The sequence below is a fragment of the Platichthys flesus genome, chromosome 1 (genome assembly GCF_949316205.1).
Source record: "Platichthys flesus chromosome 1, fPlaFle2.1, whole genome shotgun sequence".
Classification (NCBI taxonomy): domain Eukaryota; kingdom Metazoa; phylum Chordata; class Actinopteri; order Pleuronectiformes; family Pleuronectidae; genus Platichthys; species Platichthys flesus.
Genome location: NC_084945.1, coordinates 18,271,235 through 18,295,486, shown reverse-complemented (window position 1 = coordinate 18,295,486; position 24,252 = coordinate 18,271,235). Strand labels below are relative to the sequence as shown.

Below are 24,252 nucleotides of genomic sequence, written 5' to 3'. Positions count from 1 at the left end.
AAATTCAGTAACTGATTGGAAAAGCACCGTAATGTGATTAAAATGATATGCAGATGAGTTCTCATCAGAGCGGCCTCTCCATTAATGAGATGATATTTCAGTGTACTGTGTGTGTGTGTGTGTGTGTGTGTGTGTGTGACAGAACTATTTTATTAAACTTAAATTTCAAAAGATGATAAACGTTTTTTCTTTCATCCTGAGACTCACTGCCCATTAGACAATGATGAAACAGAATGTAACAGCAACATTTCAAAATGAGTCCCAAATTTATCGGGAAGGGGATGAATCTTTGGTATTTGTGTAAATGTGCGATGAATCATAAATCTAGTGTTGAGCTTGATCAATTCCAGGAGAGTTCCGCATCTTGTCAGTATTTATTCAGTCTTCATGTGGGACCTGTTTGTTCGATTCTGCAGGACGACAGCTTTCTTTACCAAAATTACCCCAGAGCCAAGCACAACCCCACATGCTGCTTCCACAGACAGTTCCAGTCGTAATTTGGCAGAAGTTACTGAGCAGTTTATCTGAAAATCCTCTCGCTCAGTAAAGCCAATGCAAATTTGCTGGCACCACTGGAGAAAATCTTCTCTTTTACACCAGGGATTGCACATGGGAAATCATAGATTAACTCTGGTATGTCGTTTTAAGTGCCACTAGAGGGCAACAGAGACTAAATCAAATCTCTGAGTACTGAACCAAAAAGTCGTTCACTGGCTCTGAAACTATATTGTCCCTCCGCAGGTTTCCTCGTGTGGATTGATTCAATCTTCTTGGATCTAAATTTTGCAGTGCTTATCCAAAGTGTTATCCCTAATTTTGTTTTGCCGTTCTTTTGAAATGGATTATCAGTGGAGGGTATGCCGAGCACATGCACCTAAAACACCTCATAACCAACACATCCACTTGACTTTATTTTTACGAGTTACATCCCATGAAAGACATTATTAACAAATATGATAAATCAGCAGTCAAATATTTGGTGGATTCACAAATTGTTTATTTGTCGGGTCCTATTCACGCTACAAAATGCAGTACTGTTCCAATATATTCCAGTGTAAAAAGAGAGAGACCATCATTAAATAATATACAAACATCTTGTTTCCACATGATCTGCCGAACCTTTGTGTCATTTATTGCTTTTAACATGGTTTTGCTGTTTCCCTTTGCTCGAGTGCAGATTTTTCCGCAAATCTAAATCTTTGGCACTGTTGTCATTGACTACATAAGGAAATAGTTTAATGTGACAGTTTAGCTTTAAGTGCAGGGAAACTCAAATTCGACCAAACATTCAGTCGCAGTCGACGAGATTAAATGGAGGCTACTTCTTCATGTGGAGAGAGTTTAGGGTTACCAGGTTATGGTTTGTCTGGCTGGGTTTTTTTCGATCTATTTACAGAAGTAACCCTGTAAACGAGTTCATAGAAACAGTACATGCACTTTTACTGTTGTCACACAGATATTTAACGGGAGTCAGCTCAGATTTTTGACTGTGGCCCAGCTCCAGCTCCAGGAGCCAAATCACCCACTGTTTCCAAAACCAGACCCAACATTTCACAACACGCAGCAGAAATTGACCTGGTTCTCACTCGTGTCCGTTTTCATTCAGTTTTTCTCAGGAGGAACAACCTCCATCAGCAGCTGCAGATGCATGGTAATAGGCCCTGCAGGGGAGTAGAGGTCAAAGGTCATATCAGCCCGTGTTAGGTTCACCATGGGGTCAGCACAACGTGACACTGCATGCCATCCATCTGTTTACAACCTTTTGAGCACATTTTTATTTTATTCTCTTCTTACGATTATGAGCCAGTAGAAATATTTCAGAAGCTTATAATTTCAGTTATAAAAACAAAGTAAGCTTACTCATGAGTGTGCGAGCCCATTTGACCTTCACGTGGACGAAAGGGTAGTAGAGGAGAAATCCGCTGAAGATGAAGAGAGCGCAGTAGAGGTATTCCAGTTCTGGCTTATCAACGATGGGGGCCAGGACTAAGTAGCAGGACACCAGCACCATTATTACTGGCAGGATCAATGGCACCTTCAAGTAATCACAGAGTTACACAGGAGTTACACAAGTGTTTAGTTTTTATTTATTCTTCTAACCTGTGATGTAGAATCCAGAAAGTATATAGATTATTCCAGGGTAATATGGAAATAAACCATATTTCTGTATGTACAAAAACTGCAAAAAAAATAAATAAATAGGAACATTTACACAACTAAATTCAGCAGCCAATTGGGATGCAAGCTAAACAAAGCCCAAAACATGTTTACAAATATATAATACATTTACAACAATTTAAATTGCTATGAATATACATATACAATTTAAATTGTATACATTATTTAGTATGTTTTGCAAATAAATATAGTAATGCGAAAATAGAAATAGCTGCTGGGATTAAACAATACAAGAGGAGCAATCTCCAGAGAGCTTCACCTTCACTGGTCTATGGAGATCCTTCCTTGTGAAACGCATCACTATGAGAGCCAGTGACGTCAGACCATAAAACATCCACTGAGCAAAGCTGAAGTAGTTGATGAGGGTGTTGATGTCTGCTGGGACAATGTAGAAAATAGCCAGAAACCCCTAAAACATGAAAAAGAGAGATTTAGGGAGAACATTTGATCTACCTAAACTTATCTGGAAAGCAACACAGTGAATGACCGTGCAAAAAATGTAAAAAGTAAAGTGGTAAAATTAAACTCACGTTGAATATGAGAGCAGGTGATGGGGTGTAGCGCCTTAGACTAATATAGGATAGAACTTTCACCATGTGACCCTCTCTACCAGACACATAGGCCAGTCTGGGGAGAGAGAAAGACAGATATATGTTTTATGATGTTGAATACTCTTTTTGTTTCATTAAGTATTTGATGTGCTTCTTTACTTATTTACTTTTATTTTCTGTGAATTTTGCTTTATTCCACGTCAATATGTGAATCAAAAAGCATTGCACATGAGTTATATGGGATTGCCTAACTGAATAGATGAACTATATAATATAAACTTATGTTATGGCACTTTCATATGAATTGTCACAATTCAAACAATAAAAACTTGGTCACACATTATTTTTGTGTTGTGTTTCCATAAGAACGGTCTCACTTTGTTTGTGCTTTTGTCTCATACACTAATAAACACACTACACAGTTCTACAAACACACAACATATTTGTGGTTCCTTTATAATGTGACTTTTTACCTGCCAGCAGTGAAGCAACTTCCATTCGCAGAACCAAACGTGGAAAAGACAACAAAGAGCGGAATGATCCACGACATCGGGTGAAGGACTCTGTCTCCAAAAGTCTGAGGATGACAATGATTAAGGTGTAGAGAGCTGTGTTGTTCCTTATTGACTGAAGCAAATAGGCAAAGTTTAGTAAAAAAATATTATAAAACATATTATATCCAGAGCATGACAAGAATATCTTTGTCTGCGGCATCTCAGGTCCACAAGGGTATGTGTGTAGAATGTAGGGACATCTAGTGGTGGAGCTGTATATTGCAAACATGACAGAGAACCTGTAGTAGCTTTCAGTTGTTGTAAAAACTCAAAAGGTGTTCAGTTTTTATCACTTTGGATACTGTGACTCCGTGGCCGCCTTCTTACCACAGCAACAGCTGGAGACTGCAGCAGCTCAGTGGTCGTCATTACGGTGAAGTAAGAAACGTTGACCAACACATAGCAAACAGAAACCAGGGGGATCCCAATGAGAATGGCCAGTGGCAGGTTCCTGAGAGACATTAGCAAAAACATCATATTACAGAGGGAATCTTGAATTCTGAGCAGAAATTAAACACTAAAAACTACAAAAATATGTATTTTACAATGAGTCCTTGTCCTACCTGTATGGGTCTTTCAGCTCCTCTGTGATAAAATTCAGTTGATTCCTGGGAAAACGAATAGAGAGTTACTCTGAAAGTACTATCCTGCTAACAAAGGCCAAGCCAATACGAAATAATTAAAATCTACAAATCGGTATAGTTATTTAATGATGAGCTTATCTTCTCTCCAAGACCTTTAAAGGCTGGACCCCCCCTCCTCTGCACAGCAGTGTATACTTAACACGTATAGTTTCACTTGCAGCGCTGACCCTATGGAAGGAAACGCTGTAATCCCTCCTCAGCATCTTCAGTGTCAGTGACATGGTATTTAATGTGACATTTCACACAGGCTTTACCCTCTAATTGGCCCTATTGGTACAAAAGGTTAAAACCTGACACTTGCTTTCACCGCTGCAATCCCAGCAGGAGTCAGTCACCTATTCAAGCCCCCTCAGAAAAAGTGACCGGCGACTGTGACCGCACACAGTCAGGTAACAATGCTCTGCGGCGGGAGGCCACATAGAAACTCCCAGCTTGTCACAGCACCGGAGACACAGGCTTTGCTTTGGAAAGCCTGCAGTCAGACATATCAAAATAACTCACCTGTGACTTACTCAAAGGAGAATGTCATCCATATTGCTCAGTGACTGAGACACTCCAGCAACCATGCTTATCAGGGAGGTGGGGGTGACAGGCTTCACCTGCTGGTGCTCTGTGATGCACAAACAACTCTCTAAACCAACACTGACATTTTTTACTGTATAAGCACAGACTCAGTAAAGATAAAAAAAAAACCTAAGTGTATAGTGATGTATAGTATTGTCTAATATCCCGAGGGAACAGCTGAGGGAACTACTGCCATTAAAGGAAACATACTTTGTTCATACACAGGTTCATAATTTGGGTGATTGTTTGAAAAGGTTACAGTTCTGAAAATGCATCACTTTCCTCAAACTCTCCATTGCCGTTGCTCCTCTTTTTAGCCTCTGTTTGAAATTCTCGGAACAGCTCCTGTCTCTTTAAGGCACCCCTTCAGACAAAGCCCAGTCTGCTCTGATTGGTCAATTGGCTCAATCGGTTGTGATGGGTCAACCGCATTCCAGCTCTGGGTAAGAAAAGTCGGCCTCTGCTCTTACTTTAGCCGACTTTGTTTGGGATGTGCCAGACATCACATGATAAAGAAGTATCGGTCAGACTTACCGACAAAGTGTTTCAGTGGCAGTCTTTTGTGAGGGAGACTTTTTAAACTGCAGCTGTTTTAACTTCAGCACACTATAGGAAAGAAAAACTGAAAAAGTATTACAGGCTATGTCTCCTTTACATCTAGAAGGGCCTTGATGATTGCTGTCAATGTGGCTGACTATAACATCATGTATTAGGGCTCATACAGCCTGGTATCTGATCACCCTGTTTCTGTGAACTCATTATGTGAAATACGACAATAAGTGTGAGTCAGGGTTGAAGCCACATATCTGTGGAAAAGGGTAAGAGGCAAGACAGCAGCTTAAAGGCAGGGTCATGTGCTGTTGTGTTTCTGTGTACCTTGTGGAAAGAAAAAAAACAATGTGCCACTGCCACATGAAAAAGAGACCATAATAACATGGATGCTGAGTGGGGTCACAGTGCTCCTCACATCGAGTCGGTACAGGGCGAAAAGGCCCTTCAGTGCATTGCTATGTGGGAGAGCAGGGTCAAACCTGTTCAGCGTGTTCAAATGAAACAATGAAGTGAAGTGTGACCGTTACCATCCATCATAAGCCCAAAGCCCGTTATAAAATGCCAGTCCAAATGCTCCAAAGGACGATGACGCACCATCAAACGTATTTGACAAAGTCTCAGTTTTTCCTGGAAAGACATGTACAAAGAGACAAAGAATTAATCAAATTGTTTAAGCTGGGCTGCACATTAAATACATTGATGGTAGAAGTAAACCCACCTTGAGCCAACATAACGATGCCAGCTACGACTATGACGAGGATGATGAAGAGTTTCGCTGCAGTGAAGAAGTTCTGCACGTAGCTCGCCAGTTTGACACTCAGACAGTTGACTGAGACGATCAAAACTTAGAAAAAGAAAATACAAGATTCTTACTTAGACGTTTCAAATACATGGCATCTCTCAAAGATGATTCATTATTTGCAACACCTCTGTTACCTGCATTTATTTTTTCTAAAGTTTGCGTTTTTTATAATGTTGAGTGAACTGTTTTTATGTAATTTTGTATTTAATGTGGAAACATATCAGTGGTTTAACTGCCTTCAGAACTTTGTTTGTTAATCTACAGTACGACATGTTCCTATTGTCTTTTTTTGATGACTGACAAAAACAAAAGACTTTAGTGGCCGGTCCAGGTTTAATACTATAAATCTATAACGACTACTTACTATACAGATTTTAACCATTAACTCAGAGGGATTAAAGTAAAACTGACCTATGGCTGCTGCTGACAGACACTTGGTTACAACAACGGGAGGAGTGCAGCCGGGGTAGAAAGGGGTGGAGGCGTATTCTGCGAAGCTCAGCGTGATGATGGCAAAGGCGGAGGGCTTCAACACCATGACGGTGGTCCAGGAGTAGAGGTAGGCGACAAGGGGGCCAAACCCTTCCATTAAATATGAATAATCTCCCCCTGATTTGGTGATCATGGTGCCGAGCTCCGCGTAGCACAGCGCTCCTGGAGACACAGGTACACACCGAGAGAAGAGGGGAGATAACAGTTGGGGATTCTATTCAAACTCACTCCAACACAGTTAGAACCAGTACTTTAAAGATTAGCAGAATAATGAAACCACAATTGATGACTATGAGACTAAATGCTTGATACGAAATAAAATAATCTATTGCTAATTTCACTGTGTGTAGCTTTTCTAAAAAAAAATGTAAATGCAGCAAAACCTGGTTAGGTAGACTTAGTGTAAATTAAAAAAATTCCTTCAGGAGGTAATTTCTTATTTTTCAAGTAATCAATGTTGCTGTGGTTTTATGGACATGGAAAAATAAGCACAGCCTGGGTACGTTGACCTGATTCCATTACACGCGCATAAAAATATATATTACTTTTTAGTTCGTCAACGATTTGCCAGACCTGTAAAACAAACCAATAAACTTTCACATTTACCACCATCTTAATATAGGACACAGAGTCTCACATGTCCAGATTCTGAGTTCTTAAAGTTGCTCCGTGGAAATGAAGATGTTTTACATGAAATAAAAACAACAATGATTAATATTTATGTTGATAAATGTTGAAACACACTGACTGAACAGTTCAACAGCCGCAGTCACTCTGTCCTGACAAAGCAATTTAGTTCTGTTTGTTTACTCCGTTTCTATGCATTTAGCTATTCTGTCCACTGGGCCTCTTCAGTCAAAGAATTATGACTTTTATGAGGACAAAGATCACATGGGTAGGTTTTTGTCTCCACTGTCCCAAAGTGCTCTCTCTTTAAGGGAACTCTTCGGTTTCTATCCGTAATATTGTAAGGTCTCAAATTCACCTTGAAATTAAGGCATCTTATTTGGTGCTACACAAATACATTTTAAATTGAAAAACAAGTACTGTGAGCAAGTTGCTTCTTCTGAGAGACTTTTCCAATCTTGTCCCTGCACAGTTTGACCTGCTGCTTTGTTTTTCAGTGTTCCCTTCCTATGAACCTCTCTCCTCTTGTGTGTTTGTCCCAGCTCCATCCCTGTCTGTCTGTGTCTTCACCTAGAGACTGAGACACGACCACTCCCCAAGAGTGAAGTAAAGTCATCCTGATCCCCTCCCGGTGGCTGGCTGTTGTATAGGTCATAAATTCGTCATCCTCTATGTTAGTGGATGGGACATACATAGGCCAAACTAAAAAAGTCAAAGTATACATCAAATAAACGTTTTGGGGAAATCAGTGTTAATATTTCAAACAGCCTTGGTTTTAATTAGGTATTTGAAGCCGTGAAAATGGAGTGAAACATCATGATTGACACCTGAGACTCACTCGTTCGTCGAATTTCTCATTTGATGCCAGCCCTCCCGCCCGTATATAAGCACCAGTTCAACCAACAAGCCTCCTTCAGATCATTTGCAGCCTTTGTATTTAGACGTGCTGCTTCTAAACCTTGCAACACGAAAGTATTTCCCTGCTCTACTTGCTAATCACTATTTTTGTTGGTGATTAGCATCATTCTGTTCACTCGTGTGGCACTCACCAATCTGAGCTTGCCTCGCCCTGCCCTACTTTGGCTTGATTCTCGGCCTGTCTGTGCCTGGACTCTGGACTGTGGATCTCAGAAAAGTCACTACAGTTCTAGAAGCTTAATCTGAAAATCTGTCGGTCTGTTCCTATTCATCTCCTGTTATCAGTTCTGGTATAAAATTCTTTCAAACTCTTTGTGTCTGTTTCTTGTCTCCTGGCTCATCAACATTGAGTTCAGCCTAAAACCAGAATCCTCACTCTTTCTGGACGAGGAGGCCATACATTAACATGAGTTATAATCAGATATAAATGCAACATAAAATAATGAAGTATGCTTTAGAACAATTAAGACATGCAATGTTCTAAAAAGTGATCTAAAATCCCATAAAAGCAATATCTTACACAGCAGACTTATCTTTTTATACGTGTCTTTTATGGTTTTCTGTACACACTGTCTCACAGAGGAGAAAAAACTCAAATTCCTGTAATCCCAGTTAGTTTCTCTTATACTCATACATAGGGGGAGGGTATTAAACCTTTCTCCCATCTGGTGCTGTGTTGAAGTGATCTATTGATCTGGAGTGTGTTCTCACCCACAGTGGCTAACACGCCACAGGCCGCCCAGATGAGGAGGCAGGGCCCGACAGCTCCAGAGTACAGCAGAACAGACTTCGGAGAAATGAAGATCCCAGAGCCGATCATCGTCCCTACAATCAGACAGATGCCACTCAGCAGACCAACCTGGCCAGGCACACACAGAGCAAAAGGAACATGTTATTTAATGCTCAGATTTGAGCTCACTTGATGGTTATATCTTTAGGGAATTTCAGCAGAAATAGTTTTCCAATATTCTGGTATTGATGCTGTGATTTAGCATTATATTCATCAGCTCTCTCTTGATTGAGTGAAGAACAAAACAGAGCCATAAGGCAAGTGAAGATCAGACTCACATTCACACCAGTTCACCAAACTCAACACGTCATGTGGACAGATTGGAGACAGACTTGAGTCTCATGTTGTCTGCTGCTGGATTCTATCTCATAAACACTTGTTGAGCCAGACATCAGGAATAACTCATGGCAGCTTTAAGCTTGTTTGACTTTTTGCTTTTCATTAAAGCTGCCCTGTTGTATGATTATTTGAGGATGATGAGTTGGTATGTCCTGGCCAAAATTTGTGCCGGGGAGGTACAGAGCCGTCACCCCCCACCCTTTACACAAGGGAGATGTGCACGGCTGCTGATTGTATTCATTTGGGGTCTATTCATACAAGTTTGGACCATAACATTTTTATTTTTACAGTTTTTACCAGCTCTGTCAGTAATTTACTGCTCCTCTCTGTGTCTCTATTCGCACTGTAAACTGCCATCAAAATTGAACTAAACTGAGCGTGTCTCGCCCCCCTAATCCAGCACTCCATTGATGTCTAAGATAACAAGTTCTGTTGTTTTTACACATGTTACTATGATACTGTTTGAGTGTGTGAGTGTGTTAGCGAAAGAGAGTGAAATAAGTGTGCACAAGGTCAGTGTGTGTATGTATGGGGGTGTGTGTGTGGCGTCGTTATCTTAACGAGACTATCATAAAGAAGCTACTCAACTTGTTTATTGTATCACTGCTTATAGTGATGAATTTGACATGCTTGATCACGATAAGCAGTTTACCACTGTAGTAGAAGTTTGTTAGGGGGCGGCACGAAACTTGACAGGGAACCATTAAATTGTATGATCAGCTATTGAGACTGCAAAAAGACTATGGTTTAAAAACTCCCTAACAAGGTCCAGGCCAAGAGATTTCTGCAAAAAGCTATGAAACTTTAGAGGTTTGGTTGACGACTAAAGTTTACTCTCAAGTTTAAACATGTGTATGATGTGTCTCTGATGGTGGTGGAGGTTTGTACTTCACCTTATTACTTATCTGTAGGCACAGTTTACATACTCTTTATTATTTTATTCTAAATGTTTTTGGCCAGAACACACAACTTTGTTTAAAACTCTTGGAATCACCTGTATGTCAACTGTCCAGACCCAAACCGCAGAAGGAGAGAGTAAGCAACTTGTTGGTGAACGTAGTATAACATTTACTAGCTGACGATGCTCATTTTTCACTCAGAGGAAAAATACATTAAGGGGAGGAAAAGTTGGATGTGTATCGCTCAGTGTTGAGTGGCAGTTTGTTACTGAGCAAGAAGAGAGGAGAGAGAATCATGCATTTTTTGGTTTAATGAGTTAATTAACATTAAGCAGAAAAAAAACATTCTGCTCTGCCTGAAATATCCTAGAAGATGTGTTTACAGAAATATTAAAGGTCATATGAATCTTTGATACATGTGTATCTGTTTCTTCATTGATCGATCAATAACAGATGCTCGATTTGGTTTCTAGACCCATTAACTGTGTGTCATACAATTTGTTCTATACTCAAATAGAGTTGGATGGATTGGCATGAAAAGATCTGTAGGTTAACAATTGTCCAATATTATTTTTAAGACACAATACTAACTAAATTAATGACATTATTTTGGAATTATTTTTGATTTATCGCTAGCTAGAAGGGCACTCTTTACAGCGCACACCTCCACCAGGGCTCAACAGTTTCTTTATGAAACCACATTTTAATAAACTAGATTAGCACCTTCACCAAATTGCACACACTCATCAGTATCAGTCTATTTTTTCATCAAGACTCACGAATTATTCTCTGAGAATCAATAAAAATGTTCGAACACGTTTTCCTGGCCCCTTGGCCCTAACCCCCTCACACAGATCTGCACCAAAATGTAATGGTCTCTTCCCCCCAACCATCCACAATGTTTTATGGAAATGTGTCCAGTAGTTTAATCATAATCCTGCTAAATAACAGACAAAAAAACAACAGAGACAAAAACACAACAACCTTGGGAGAGGTAATTAACACACATTGGCAGACTTACACATTAGACGGGAAACATATGAATGGCATCCCTGCTACAAGCATCAAAATGTAAATATGGTCAGTACAAGTTAGCATGTTTGAATTTAGCTCAAACGGTTGTTGTGTATGGGAATCCTGTTGGTGTTTCTGTAGACTCTTGTTTATCTGAGTATCTTACTCATTTTTACTTTGAATGGATGCTTCCAATCAAAATCCATCCCCCACACATACATGTGGCACAGATTTAAAAGTTCCTTTTTCCTTCTCAGTTAACCTGATATGTAAATTCTCCTCATGGCTTGTGGGGTTTATGGGGCCCGGAAAGCAGCAGTGAGTGGATCACTGCAGAGCTAATGTGTACAGATGGTTGCAGTGGTACTGCCTGGTACTCTGTCCCAACCCCCATCTCTGTGAAAATGAACTAGTGGGGCTGATCCTGCAGTGTGAACAACTAATGAGACACATTCTCAGGAGCAGCCGGACATATCAAGGACAGTCAAACACACACACACACACACACACACTCACATCTTTCTGAAGCACAGTGGCCTTAACAGGCTTCTTGTCTTTGGTAGGAGCGTCCATGCTGTGGTCAGTGGAGCCATTCTGTGACTCCTTCCTCTTCCTAATGCTGTCGTCATCCATTTCTGTCTGGTAAAGAAAAACCAAAATGCATTAAAATGTTACAGTTTAATTTACTTTTATAGAACATGTGGGTTGCAAAAGTCAGATCTTGGCCGTCTTTATGAAGTCTTCACCCAGTGGGATAAGATTTAGAGGGGAACTCTGCATTCCCCAGCATTCCCTCTCATCTGGTCAAACAATGACCAGATGAGCAGAGGTACCCAGAGAAAATCCATTCCAACGCAAATGTATTTACATCATTAATCCTCTGATCCATTGATCCACAAATTATTTTATTCCACAACAAGGTGCTGATCCAGATCTGCTTGCCAGATTTTGGACTTTGCATAGTTTTTCTTTAGCTTTTACTAATGAATAGTGGTTCTGAGCCACAGCAGGCAATATATTACAATAATAGGATTTAGGATTTAAGTGTTTTACCTTTTAGAAACACATTGTACTTCTGAAAAGCAACTTTTATATTCTCATTTTACCATAAAAGGACAAGCATAAATTTGACTCACACACAAAATTTAAATCAAATCACTGCAAATTTCAGTCAGGACATGGATCACAGAGCTATTACTGTTCCATGTGTGTTACGTAACATTTGTTGTGAATTGCGGGTGAGATAAAAATGACCTGAATTGATACTATAGAAAGGGAAGTTTATCATTACATTATCATTACCATTTCTAACATCAAGAAAGATATGATTTTATGAAGGTAATAAAAAACTGAATTAAATTTGCGAATCACTCTGTTAATGAGCAACTTGATATATAATAATAAATAAATAAATAAGTATTTCAGCAGATGTTTCACTTACATGTATGTCGGACTGAAACCACTTCAGTGATGCTCCATGAACTTTAGATGTTTTGTTTGTTTTTTTCAAGCCCAGGTACAGTGACTTGACCCCTCTATTGATACTGAGCCAAGTTAAATGAAGGAAAGCAGGAATGTGTGGTGTAAATGAAAACCTGAGCACGCCCCTCCGGTGGGAGGATCCCGGGTTCTGATTGGACCTCCTGGAGGAATAGGGAGGTTGGTGAAGACAGTGAAGGAGAGTAAAGGAAAGATAGTTTACTTCAGAGTTAATGAAATCCACAGATCAGAGCTCAGAGCTGACGTGTTATTTGGGGGGGTTTAGGTTTTACTGTAAGAAAACCAAATTATAAAGTAATTTAACGATATCAGATCCTAGTGAACATTACTATCATCATCTGTTGTTTCAGATACAGCCAATCAATCCCTTCAAAATGTATATGAGACATTTCATATCTTCTTCGACCCTTCTTCCGCTCTGAGCTCACTGGACTTTACTCACAATGCTTCTTTGATACGGATATGTGACACCCCTGCATGTGTGCCCATGCACATTTGTGTGTGGTTGTGTTTGTGTGTCACATTCCCCTTCTACTCTGTCCCTCCTTCTCCTCAATACTTCCCTTTACCAGTCCTTTACTGCCAGAGATGTTTCATATTTATGCTGCAATAATGTTGCTACATTAATCAGTATATTATCAGGGGTTAACACAAACGTTTACACTATAGCATGGATTTTGTTTAAGAGTAAAGCTTCTGAAGTGTTAATCCATGTGTTGACCCTGGTTGTGAGTGTGTGTGTGTGTAAGCTCCAGCTTTAGGTTGTAACCTTCCAAATGAGAAGGGGTCGAGCCAAATATGAAAGAATGCTTGTATATGTTTGACAAAAGAAGACAAAGATTAACACTTTGCTTTAAAAGTGTAGGTTTGGGGATTGTTTTCTGTGGAAGTTCAGCACAAACTGTGTTGAAGCTAAAAAGCTTGTTGAATGTCTGATTAAATACCGAAATGTAAAAATCATTTCAGTAATTCAGTCTTCAAAAGTCAAATGGTTGGATGAATGTGCAGAGTGCAGTTTAATACAATCTCAGTGACACTTAGATACACACTACAGGTTTACAAAGTACTATGTTGTTATTATATTATTATAGTTGTTATTATCATTTATATTATTATTAAGTAAAAGCAAATGTAGGTCTGACTGAAGTTCATTCAAACATTCATTCTAACAGTTCATCCACCACTAACCAAATGATACCAGTCTGATAGTTTGTCTTTCTAACATACATTATTTGTACACGCTGACTTCCTGTGGTGACTGCTGTTCACTGAGGCATTTGCTGCAGACACAGTTGCTGCAGACAGACAGCCTCGCCTGCTCATGGTAATCTGCTAATACAAGCACAAGTTTTCTCTTGAACTCGGTCACCCTGCACAGGAACTTATGACCAATACCACGGTGCAAGTTTCAGACACCTTCACCGGGGCTTAGGATCTGACTAAGGGCATTGACAGCCTCAAATTTATACTCGTGTGACTGTGTTATTTCAGTGCTGCATATGACTAACACAGAAGGAAGCGGGTCTTCATATCTGTCATAGACTATATCTATTTACTGTACTGTGATGCTTCTGTTCGACAGGTTTGTAAACAGCTGAGACGGAAAAACAATAAAATCGATTCGCATACAGCGATTTGCCATTATTGAAACGTCAAACACCCATTCACTTACATAAGGATTTATTTTAATCACAGTACAGGCTTTGGTTTAATGGAATTTTAGGGAATTATTTCATGCTGTTTGTATGTTAACTGGTACTTAACACATAGGTCTATTGAATGGAGGGTAGTATTTGCTGAGACAAATGAAGAGGGTTTTTTTCAGTTTTATTATTAAGGAAGATGTTTGTATTATTTCTAACCTATCTTGAGCTGTCCATAATGTTTAAGTCTAAGTTCATGACAGTGAAAGAAAAGGGAGAATTACAGAAATTGTGTTTTTGAAGGACTTGTAATTGTGCAGCGCTGTCGGTCATCCGGCCTGCAGGGGGCGACAGCAGCTCATGTCTGTGTAGAAGTGCATGACTTCCACCACAGCAACAGAGGACAGGCACCAGGTGAATGAGCCACAACAACTTTCAGAAGCGTTTGGGGACATTTAAAAAAAAGGCGCTTTCTGAGTTTCAGGATGAACACGACACTGAGGCACTGGAAGGAGGCGGCCACGCTCATCTTAGCCGCAGGCCGCAGGCTCGCTCCGGCCGGTTTGACGTCCAGGACCCCGGAGGCTCCAGGTTCCCCGCTGGCCAGCAGCTGTGGACGGTCCCACCTGCCGCACAAGTCCGCCTTCGACTACGACGTGTTGCTGCTGAAGCGAAGCAGTAAAAGCGGATTCATGCCCAACGCGTACGTGTTTCCCGGCGGTAAGGTGGACTCCTCGGACTTCTCCAGTGAATGGCTCGACATCTTCAAGTCCTTCAGGGACTCTCCCAGGTTCGGTCTGGGAAGCGTCACCCAACCGGCGGAGAGCAGACCCCCGATGTTCGCCACGGACAGACTGCACCTGGGCTCTCCTGTCCCGGGGGAGGTGGCCTTCAGGATCTGCGCCCTGAGGGAGACGTTTGAGGAGTGCGGGGTGCTGCTGGCTGTGTCCAAACAGGAAGAGAAGGGCATGTTACTAAAAGGCATAGAGGCCACGAGGGCCACATGTGAAGTGAGCGGATTGTGCAGCAGCGAACTGAGCAGGTGGAGGACTCTGGTGTTGCAAGACTCCTCCAACTTCCTCAGGATGTGCAGGGAGCTGCAGCTGCTGCCCAACATATGGGCTTTGCACGAATGGAGCAACTGGCTGACCCCTGTGGCCGGATACAGCGCCGCGAGGTTCGACACAGCTTTCTTCATCTGCTGCCTGAACGAGACCCCACAGACCCTGCAGGACGAGAGGGAGATCGTGCGCTGCCAGGTGATGCGTGAGGGGAGCACGTCACATGGTGCTTTACAGAGATCTGTTTCAAGAACAGGCTTCTGTCAAAGCAGTAAAAAAGGAATAATCAACTTAAGTCTATAGCACTTGTCAAAGTGGTTTTCAAAGTACATGCGAATAAAACAACACATAACAAAACAATTCAAAAAGAAGCATAGCCAAATAGAATATAGAAAACAAACCAACACCCCTTAAAACCATCCTAGAAAACAGGAAATATCTGTGACTAGTAATCAGACCTCCAGGTCATTGTATCTTGGACTTAAGCGTGTGCATAGGCAACTGAACACACCCAGAAGCAAGTCCAGTTGCCGGTATAATGTACACCCATGTACAACTCCTGAAGAAAACAATTAAAGCAACTATGTAGTCATGTAGTAGTTAGGTAGAGTCAGTTATGTAGTTTTTGATATTCAAAAGCTCCTATAAAAACACAGTTTTTACCACAGGATTTAAAAGCATTGAAACAAATGGGTCTATGAAATTGATCAAAAGCTTGAATTGATTTGATCAGCTCACAAAAGAGACTTACTTTCTTTTTCATCTGCCAATATATGTATATCAAAAATGTATGATTCCCAATATGTCATTTATTTGTCTATATGACAAAGAAATGTAATTGAGGCTTTGGTACTTTACAGTCTAATTATAAACTTTTACTGTAAATAAAAATACAAACTCATACGGATTTTTATTGGCTAACAGATAAATCAGTCTGGCTCTAGTGTAAGTGCCAATTCCGAGAAGTATTAAGTCAGTACATGATTGAGTATGTCTTTGAAATTTGAAAGCATTACAATCTTTTCCCCAAATTACTCAATCTTGTTTTGTGATCATTTGAGCACTTCCATCAAACTGCCCTGTTCCGATCATCTATACAGACAATATGTGACCGCCTTTAGGGAAAGAAACAGTTCACTGACTATGTTATCTAAAGTACCAGGATGTGTTCACTACTTGAACAATTCATCACAGATCCCAGAGTGCTCAGTGTAAACAAGCGTCCAGTTATAAAGTTCAACAGTGACTGTTCTGCTGCTGAAATGACAGCTTAAAGATGGACGGTAGGTATCAGTGGCTCCTATGAAATTTAGCATATCAAAAATCGTTGGTAGTTCAAGTACAGTAGAGTTGTTCAGTGTTTGTTCCTATTTACAGCTGAACACAAATATGGATTCTTCCATGTGACGCACTGAACTAAAACAGTCGTACAGTTCTAAAACACAACCTGTTTTTCTGTGTGTCTCAGTGGTCCACACCCTCAGAGGTCCTGCAGAGCTACCAGGCACAGGAGTATTGGATCGCCCCCCCACAGTTCTACGAGCTGAGCCGCATGTGTCGCTTCCCCTCGCTGAACGACCTCCACAACTTTTCCAGCCAACGTGCCACCGAGGGCTGCGAGCATTGGCTGCCCGTAGTCATCGTAGAAGATAAACACCATATATCAGTGCTTCCAGGTACTTCAGTTGGTGTTGTTTTATTCATAATGAATGACCTTGAGATTGTGATGTGAAAAATGCTGCTATAAGGTATTAGTTTGGTGAAACGTTACTGTTTATTCTCATCCTTTGGGCTATTTTCTTACTTTGTATAACTCAACCGGGCTCTCCTGTCTTTCTAGGTGACAAACTTTACCCCCCGTCGAAAACTTCAGGAAAGACTCTGGTGGAAACAAGCACAGACCCTCAGCTGGAGGAACCTCAGGACAATTCTTCACTGCACCGTATGGTGATATTGAATCCCTATTCTACAAATCTACAGATCAACATCAAACCCAAGTACAACCACCTGCTGCCAGTCATCATGCCAACCTTGACTGATGACCCTCAAAGTCAGCTTTGACTTGTGCTAAAGCCCCTCTGTGCACAGTATAATGACTAGAAAATTTATGAAACAAAACAGGTTTAATATTTTTATTGTTACCCTATTTCATTTACACTATCAACCTCAAGTGTTCCTTATTACTGCGTTAGATTGTAATGTGTTTATTTTAATCTGGTTCTGTTGGTTTCTCCATGTCCTTGATGAACCAAGAACCCCCGGTATGTCTTTCATTGTTCTGGTTTCACTGATCTGACCTGTATTTCGGGCCTCGTAATCAGAAGACCTTAATATGATATGGAAGAATTGATCACTCGATTGATAACTGATTTTGGTGGCGAAGCAAAGGTGAGGGGAGAAGAGAAGTATTACATGTGCAGTCTAGAAATTCCCTTTGAAATGTTCATCTATAAGTGTCAATCTGGTCATGATTAAAGTATCTTTGTGCGATTCCATCTAAGCAATAAACAGTAGGCTGTATTTATCAAGTAGGATAAACGGTCTCTGTTTTAAACCCTGAGTGGTCACATGGGAAGTGTTGAACAGTGTAATGATTCCACTGATCTATAAAACGATATATTGCCATTTTTTATTATTTATATGTCAGGATGGTTTTTAGGATTGACGGCTCTGGAGAGGGAGAGAATTTCTAGGTTCTCTGATGCTCCAGGGCCGAGAGCCTGACGGGGCCGGGAGGAGAAATATAAAGAAACCGATTTACACACAGTTTATATGCTTGTGTTTATGTGCCTTACTTTTCACAGGACCTCTAATCTAAGGCTCTACCCAGATACTGATAGGTTGGTTTTTTAAATAAAGTTTTTGTTTGATTAAAGGAGCTCAAACGTGACAGTGGGATCTCATGATGTTGTTGTTATTGTTTACTGTGTTGAAGCTGTGGCCACCCCCACCCCCCCCCCAGTGTATTGTGAAATGTCAAGTCTCCCATGGATTTCACGTTGTTTTCTTGTCAGAGTTGTTCTTACTTTACTTCTCGCTACAAAGAAAAAATGATTATGCAACAGTTTTATTCTGACCAAATTTAGCTTGTTACCATAGAAACAAGTTGTCTACTAAATATAAAGTGTTTTTGGAGACGACCCCTGCGGCCCCTAGGTGACGTGCTGGTGTGGTCCCTCTCAGTGAGAGTGCTCATGTCAGTGGTGGAGGCTCTGCAGGGCTTCACCCTCTCCTGTGGATACCTTCCCTGCTTACAGCTGGGCCCATGGCAAATTAATGACTCATAAGGAATAATCTCTGTCGTAATGGTTGTACCCTGTGTATGCCATTCATAAATTGATTTATTATTGAACGCAAGATCATTCATTATTCATTTGATTGTTTCAATAACGTCTCAAACTGCGTTGGCGGATTTGTGATACAATTTATGTTGGTTTGTTAATTACATGTGAAGGCTTGACAGCTTCTTGTGTCTACAATCACACATCAAGATCAAAAATGTTGTTTTAAACTCTTCATTAGTAGAGAATCACAAACACTTGACGATAGCAAAAGATTTTACAAATCTGAGGTAGATGAAGTGTGTTATACTTCTTCACTGTGTTTACACAATGGATAATTATATTTAAATATATTGGACTTTTGTCCTATTGATATAGATACAAATTGTTTTGTGATAATTATTTGAATATTTAGATAGTATGATATTTAAATGTGGTTTCATAAGGGGAGGGTTGGGCGTTGGTAACTGTAAACACAAACACAATACTTACACCACCACAGTTTTCAAATGTCCTCATAATCAGCTTTCTTTTCAGTATCTTGGCCTATGTTTGCTCCTTTAAACAATGTAGGTGATATATATCTGTCTCATGATAGTTATTTATTTCAGTGGATGCTGAGTTGTGGAGATCTGTATCTATTGATTTTTGGATTTGAAAAAAAAATCACATGATAACATTCCAAACACATTTCTGTCAGTGTGAGGAAAGATGCTGATGTTTTGTCTCGTGGCTGCTGTCCTCACACCACATGATCTTGTGTGTGTGCGTGTGTGTGTGGGATGGTGGTGTCAGAGAGGGGGCGAGTTGAAATAACACTGCTCAATCTTCCAAGCTGTTTGCACTGGAGAGTACGTTGAGGGTTTCTATGGCAACCCACAGCCTTAGAAACGTCCAGATGAGGTTATGATGCAGTGGTCTGTCTCTGTGTAGTGTGTGTGTGTGTGTTTATCCTCCCAGTGAACCAGTCCTCTTAGTTAATTATTTTCCAGGTATTTTCAAGGCTCTTAAATGCACAAGTGGAAATAAAATACCTCCAAACACCTGCAGAGGAAGTGGATTTACTCACCTGTACAGGGTAAATGTTTATACCTAATGAAGCACATACTCTGAAACTTTAATGCTGTGGCTATTTTAAGCAGTGGCTTGCATAACGTGGATTGCAACACAATCATTTCAGCAAAAAACAGTCTCAAAAGTTGCGTCATGCTGGGATCGTTGCACGAGCAAAACGTGAGGGACACATTTTTTTAAGTGCAGAGATTCTGGAGGCTTCATCATTCACTCTTTTAGTCTCTCACCCTCCTTTCTTCCCCATGCATGTTTATTTAATAGACTTTATATATTTTTGGATCTCTGAAGATGACAATGTTAGCCTGTTGTGAACTTCAGGACGTCTCTGACTCTCTGCTAACGGAGGTTAACGCCCGTGCGGGATGACAACACGGATACACTAGTTGTCTGATGGATGTGAGCATGACGTGCCACTGATTTTCGTGCATCAAAGTCCTGCCAAAAAAAAAGCTCTCAGCTCTGTGACCTCAGTGCTTTTAGGAGTCGAGTTAGCGCTTTCACAATGTTCTATTAATGGTTTTGAACCTCAAGTGGTCGAGGAGAGACAGACAGGAAGAGAGGAGATAAAACACAGTGGGTAAAGACATTTCAGTCTATCTGCTGACCGAACAAATGCTGCCCCTTTCTGCAGCTTGAACATTATTTTACAGTTTTAGAAATATAGGAAAAGTTGAATCGTGCTGCAGTGAATGCATTGCTCCCACAAGGAGTCAGGCCTGGGTTCGGAGTCGGAGTCGGAGGAGGAGGAGGAGGTCAGCCGTAATTACATTCGATCCTGTGAGATTTCTGCCTCCACAGCCTGTAACTAGGGCTGAATAGTTGTTAAATGCCAGGGGTGTACTGATCGTATACAATTATAATCGAACCTACTTAAGAATAGAGGAGGTGATCGTTAGAGTCGGTATATAGCTAATTTGATGTGCAGCTGTTGAGCCATATTACAACCGACTTTTCATTAGATATCCCAACAGAGCAATAGTAATAACAAATAATACTTTTACGAAATGATGATGACGAGCTGCTGATGTCTGTCAGCAGCTGGGCTGTTGATGATGATACACGTTATCCTGAGGTCACTCTGTGCTGCTGGTCTAACAGAGGATAGACAGAATCCTTACAGATACAGGGGAAACAACATTTTTACCACCCATAATTATTTGTATTACATTATTGTAGGAGCGTATTAGTTTTACTGTGAGAACTGGAAAAATTTTCCTGAAAATGTTGCTGGATGAAAGAAAGTTAGAGAAATAAAGTGAAATGAAGTCAGGCTCCAACTAAATGTATCTGAACCATTAAAAGTGCATCTGGATTTTAGCCAAACGTTTCTCAGGAATGGAAAAATATGCATCCATCATCCATTGCACATCATTTCAAATTTCAATTTGTTATTTTTTATAACATTATTGTAGGAGCGTATTTTATAAAATGAAACATCCAAAGTTTGAGAAGTTAAATGCCAAAAGCAGTCACACTCATCTCTTTATCTTTAGATTTTTGTGAGCCGGTCGTAGGTCTTTATGGCAACTGATTGTAATTTCTAATTTAAAACTGTTATGGTAATCCAAAACTGTTCTGTAGTAGCTCTTTAGGACAACTACTTCAGCCCTCCTCTTCTTGCCAGAGGCTTTGGATTTGGCAGCCTCCAGGCTTCACTCGACCTGTGCGCCATTTCTTAGGATTACCTTCAAAGACTCTTACAACTAAAACCATTAGGGAGTTAAAGTGTTGGTGTTGGTTTGCTTTTCATTTTAAATCGAACACTATTTTAAACCTGGGGGTGGTTACGTCTATAATCCTCAGATTAAAATATCCTGTGCACTTATCTGGCCTTGCATTCATTACAAACTGGCTAAAACCATTAGCTTTGAGTCAAAATACATGTTTTTAAAAAAGTATCATTCACCTCTTCCATTCATACAAAAAGGATGCTTTTGCGACTTTTCCCCTAAACTAAGAGAATGTCTTGACACACATTTTAAAAGATTTTATTATAATAAATATACTTAATTGTATGTACATTATCTGACAAAGTAGTAGACCGTAAACCCCTATATTCACATGTTGTAATGTATACATTCAACACTGATTGCAACAGAAGAATAAACCCTGTGACGGAACATGAACAGTGAACGGGTGCATTTTTAAAAAGACTGTGGACGTCTCTCAGGTCCCTCATGTAGCACGTTGTGATTTGATGCAATGAAGTATAGGATGCAGGCCGACTACACATCTGGCTGTACTAAAGATCTCTTTGTTGTATTCAAACTGTGGAACAGTGCAGTGTTGTTTACATCCAAAGGTTACTGTTACACTTGGCTCACTTTTTTTTAATTTCCCTGACTTTAGGGTTCCACCTGCTTCTTTTTGCTTGACAATAAAGTCATAAACTCAAAGCATCAATCAGCTGAACCTGGGGGGGGGGGGGGGGGGGGGTACTTAACAGTCGGCTACATTTATGCTTGAGCTTTTCCCACTAATCCACTTGGATTACGTGTTGCTTGTATCATGCTAATGGTCAGACACTGTCACGTAATGGTATGTCTTCCACGCACCCCCTTTTCCTCCAAAAAGTAACCCTTGGCCCCTGAAAATTACTTTTTTTTTATCTGTGCATCGTCCATTCTCCCAGAGTGACACACATTGGCTCTACTGTTCTACATTTTCTTCTAGTGCAATTCCTCAAACTCCCCCGATTACAATCACAAACCCAGATTAATAACTTGTCCACATACAAATGCTCTGTCCCTCTCATGTGGAGCTGCAGGCTCTGACACCCACTGCGACGCTCGTCCCGCGGGCAGCCTCGGCAGGGAGTCCGTCCATCACCAGGGTGGGCTGTGGGCGTAGGACGGTTCAGGACATGTTGATGACCAGGTATCCTAGAACCGCAGCGACAATGAGGATGATAAAGAATCCGACCACGGCGCAGATCGTGGCGATCCCAGCATCCCTGCTGCCGCCGCCGCCGTCCTCCTCTTTGGGCTCCTCCTCGCAGATGGAGATGACTCCCACGGAGGAATTCTCCACGCTCATGTTGGATTTGAGCTCGGCGCCCGCCTCCTGCTTCGCCTCCACGGCCCAAGGCGCCACCTGCACCTTCATCTCCATCTCCTCCATCATCTGGCTCACCTGGGTGATCTCGGACCGCAGTTCCCGCAAGTCCGCCGTGTCGATGTTGCTGTCCGCCTCGTACTTCATGTTCTGCACGCTCATGGCCCGCGCCGCCACCGTGGTGGTGCTGCCGGTCATGCCCGTCTGGATGAAGTGCCTCGTCGGCACCTTGATGGGGAAGTCCTGCCCTATCTCCAGGGACCTTTTCATGTCCACCTCCAGGAGCTCCATGCTGCTGGAGAACAGCACCCATAGGCGCTCGTACTCGGCCCGGTCCTCCTTGGAGATGGTCTTGTCTTTGAGCAGAGAGGTCAGTCTAGTCCTGTTGGCCACGGCCAGCTCCTGGGCCTTCTTGCGGGTCCTCTGCAGCTCCTCTCGCAGGTTCTGGGAGTCCGAGGTGCTTCCCAGGGCGATGACCAGATGCCTGTAGCAGGCGGTCACTTTGTTCAAAGCGTCCAGCATTGTTTTGCACTCCTCTTTCCCCATGGCTGATTGGCAAACTTATATCCTCGTTAGAATGGTGAATCAACAACCAGAGGAGGTCTTGAGGAGAAATGGCGAGCTGTTAGTGCAGGGCTAACAGCGCTTTAGTCCTTAGTTTAGTTTCCACGGGAGAACATCCTCAGCTCTGCAAATCCCCTCAACGCACCAGTCAGAGCAAATTCCTCTCTATCCATGCTCTTCCTGTCTGCGAGCCGCCACAGAGAGCGGCTTAAATTAATGCGTCTGTAAATGGCTTTAGGTACCTTTGGGCTTTCACCACTCGGGATCAAACAGCGCCGGAGCACCTCTCCTGCAGGACGCATGCGAATGGACGCGAAGCAATCCAACCTCGCCGGGTTTTAGAATTAGAATAATGATCCAGATTCACCCACAGGTGTGAAAACATCCGCCCAACTGCTGTTTGTGTGGAGCGAAGCGGCGCCTTTCTCTCGTCCAGCGTTCCACGATGTTTTTGGGCGCCTGGGGAAAAATGGAGATCTTCAGTCAGAGTTTAAAAAGCAGGGAGGGAGATCATCCTCCACGAGGAGCCACGCGAGCCATTGTGATTTGGTTTGTGTTCGTGTGTGCACGCGTGTGTGTGCGTGTGCGTGTGTTTGTGGGGGAGCTGTCCACTTCAGCACCCAATCGATGATGGTGTTTAAATACCAGCGAACACCATCTGTGGTCACGTGCGCGCACAAATACAGAGCCATTCATCGACAGGCGGAGAGGCAGGGCAGGGAAAACACAGCCGCTCCGCTCCCATTGGTCCTGTCTCCCAGTGAACGCAGCCTGTCATTGGCTGATCTATAAAGCTGGCAGGGCCGTGATGCCCATCAGCCGGTGATGTCAGATCACAAAGCCACTATCTGCAACTTTATCTGCCGTTTGTCAGCACGATCCCCGCGGGCCTTCCAGCCACAGTTCCGTGGTCGATGCCGGACCAGATCTTAACCAGGCTGATGTGATTTTGAGATGCAGCTCTGCAGCAGGATCAAGGGGGTTTAAGAGCAGTTACAACTCCCCTCATATTAACCCATTTGATGTTATTAATGGGGCAGAAATTGGATAAGTTTCACATGTGTGCACAACTGACAACTCACATATTCATTTGTTCCCTGCACAGTTAATGGGAATTAAAGCAGAGAGGGGGCCAGTGAGTTGCACAAATA

At 41.7% G+C, this 24,252-nt stretch overlaps 3 protein-coding genes across 3 annotated transcripts; 1 reads left to right on the top strand and 2 right to left on the bottom strand.

Moving 5' to 3' along the window:
* Positions 1-852: 852 nt before the first annotated feature.
* On the bottom strand, positions 853-12,462 carry slc7a9 (solute carrier family 7 member 9). Its single transcript, XM_062387814.1, has 13 exons — positions 12,366-12,462; positions 11,441-11,563; positions 8,594-8,741; positions 6,257-6,499; positions 5,762-5,887; positions 5,571-5,670; positions 3,847-3,891; positions 3,611-3,734; positions 3,203-3,306; positions 2,709-2,805; positions 2,438-2,587; positions 1,861-2,035; positions 853-1,661 (listed from the first exon to the last, which is right to left on the bottom strand). The coding sequence occupies exons 2-13, from the start codon at positions 11,555-11,557 to the stop codon at positions 1,603-1,605; spliced, it is 1,488 nt and encodes a 495-aa protein (XP_062243798.1). The 5' UTR covers positions 11,558-11,563; positions 12,366-12,462; the 3' UTR covers positions 853-1,602.
* A 1,959-nt stretch (positions 12,463-14,421) lies between these two features.
* Positions 14,422-19,452, top strand: nudt19 (nudix (nucleoside diphosphate linked moiety X)-type motif 19). Its single transcript, XM_062387802.1, has 3 exons — positions 14,422-15,326; positions 16,597-16,804; positions 16,969-19,452. The coding sequence occupies exons 1-3, from the start codon at positions 14,553-14,555 to the stop codon at positions 17,187-17,189; spliced, it is 1,203 nt and encodes a 400-aa protein (XP_062243786.1). The 5' UTR covers positions 14,422-14,552; the 3' UTR covers positions 17,190-19,452.
* Positions 19,453-21,461: 2,009 nt separating this feature from the next.
* On the bottom strand, positions 21,462-23,697 carry si:ch73-167i17.6 (regulator of G-protein signaling 9-binding protein). Its single transcript, XM_062393616.1, has one exon. The coding sequence runs from the start codon at positions 23,081-23,083 to the stop codon at positions 22,340-22,342; it is 744 nt and encodes a 247-aa protein (XP_062249600.1). The 5' UTR covers positions 23,084-23,697; the 3' UTR covers positions 21,462-22,339.
* Positions 23,698-24,252: the final 555 nt, after the last annotated feature.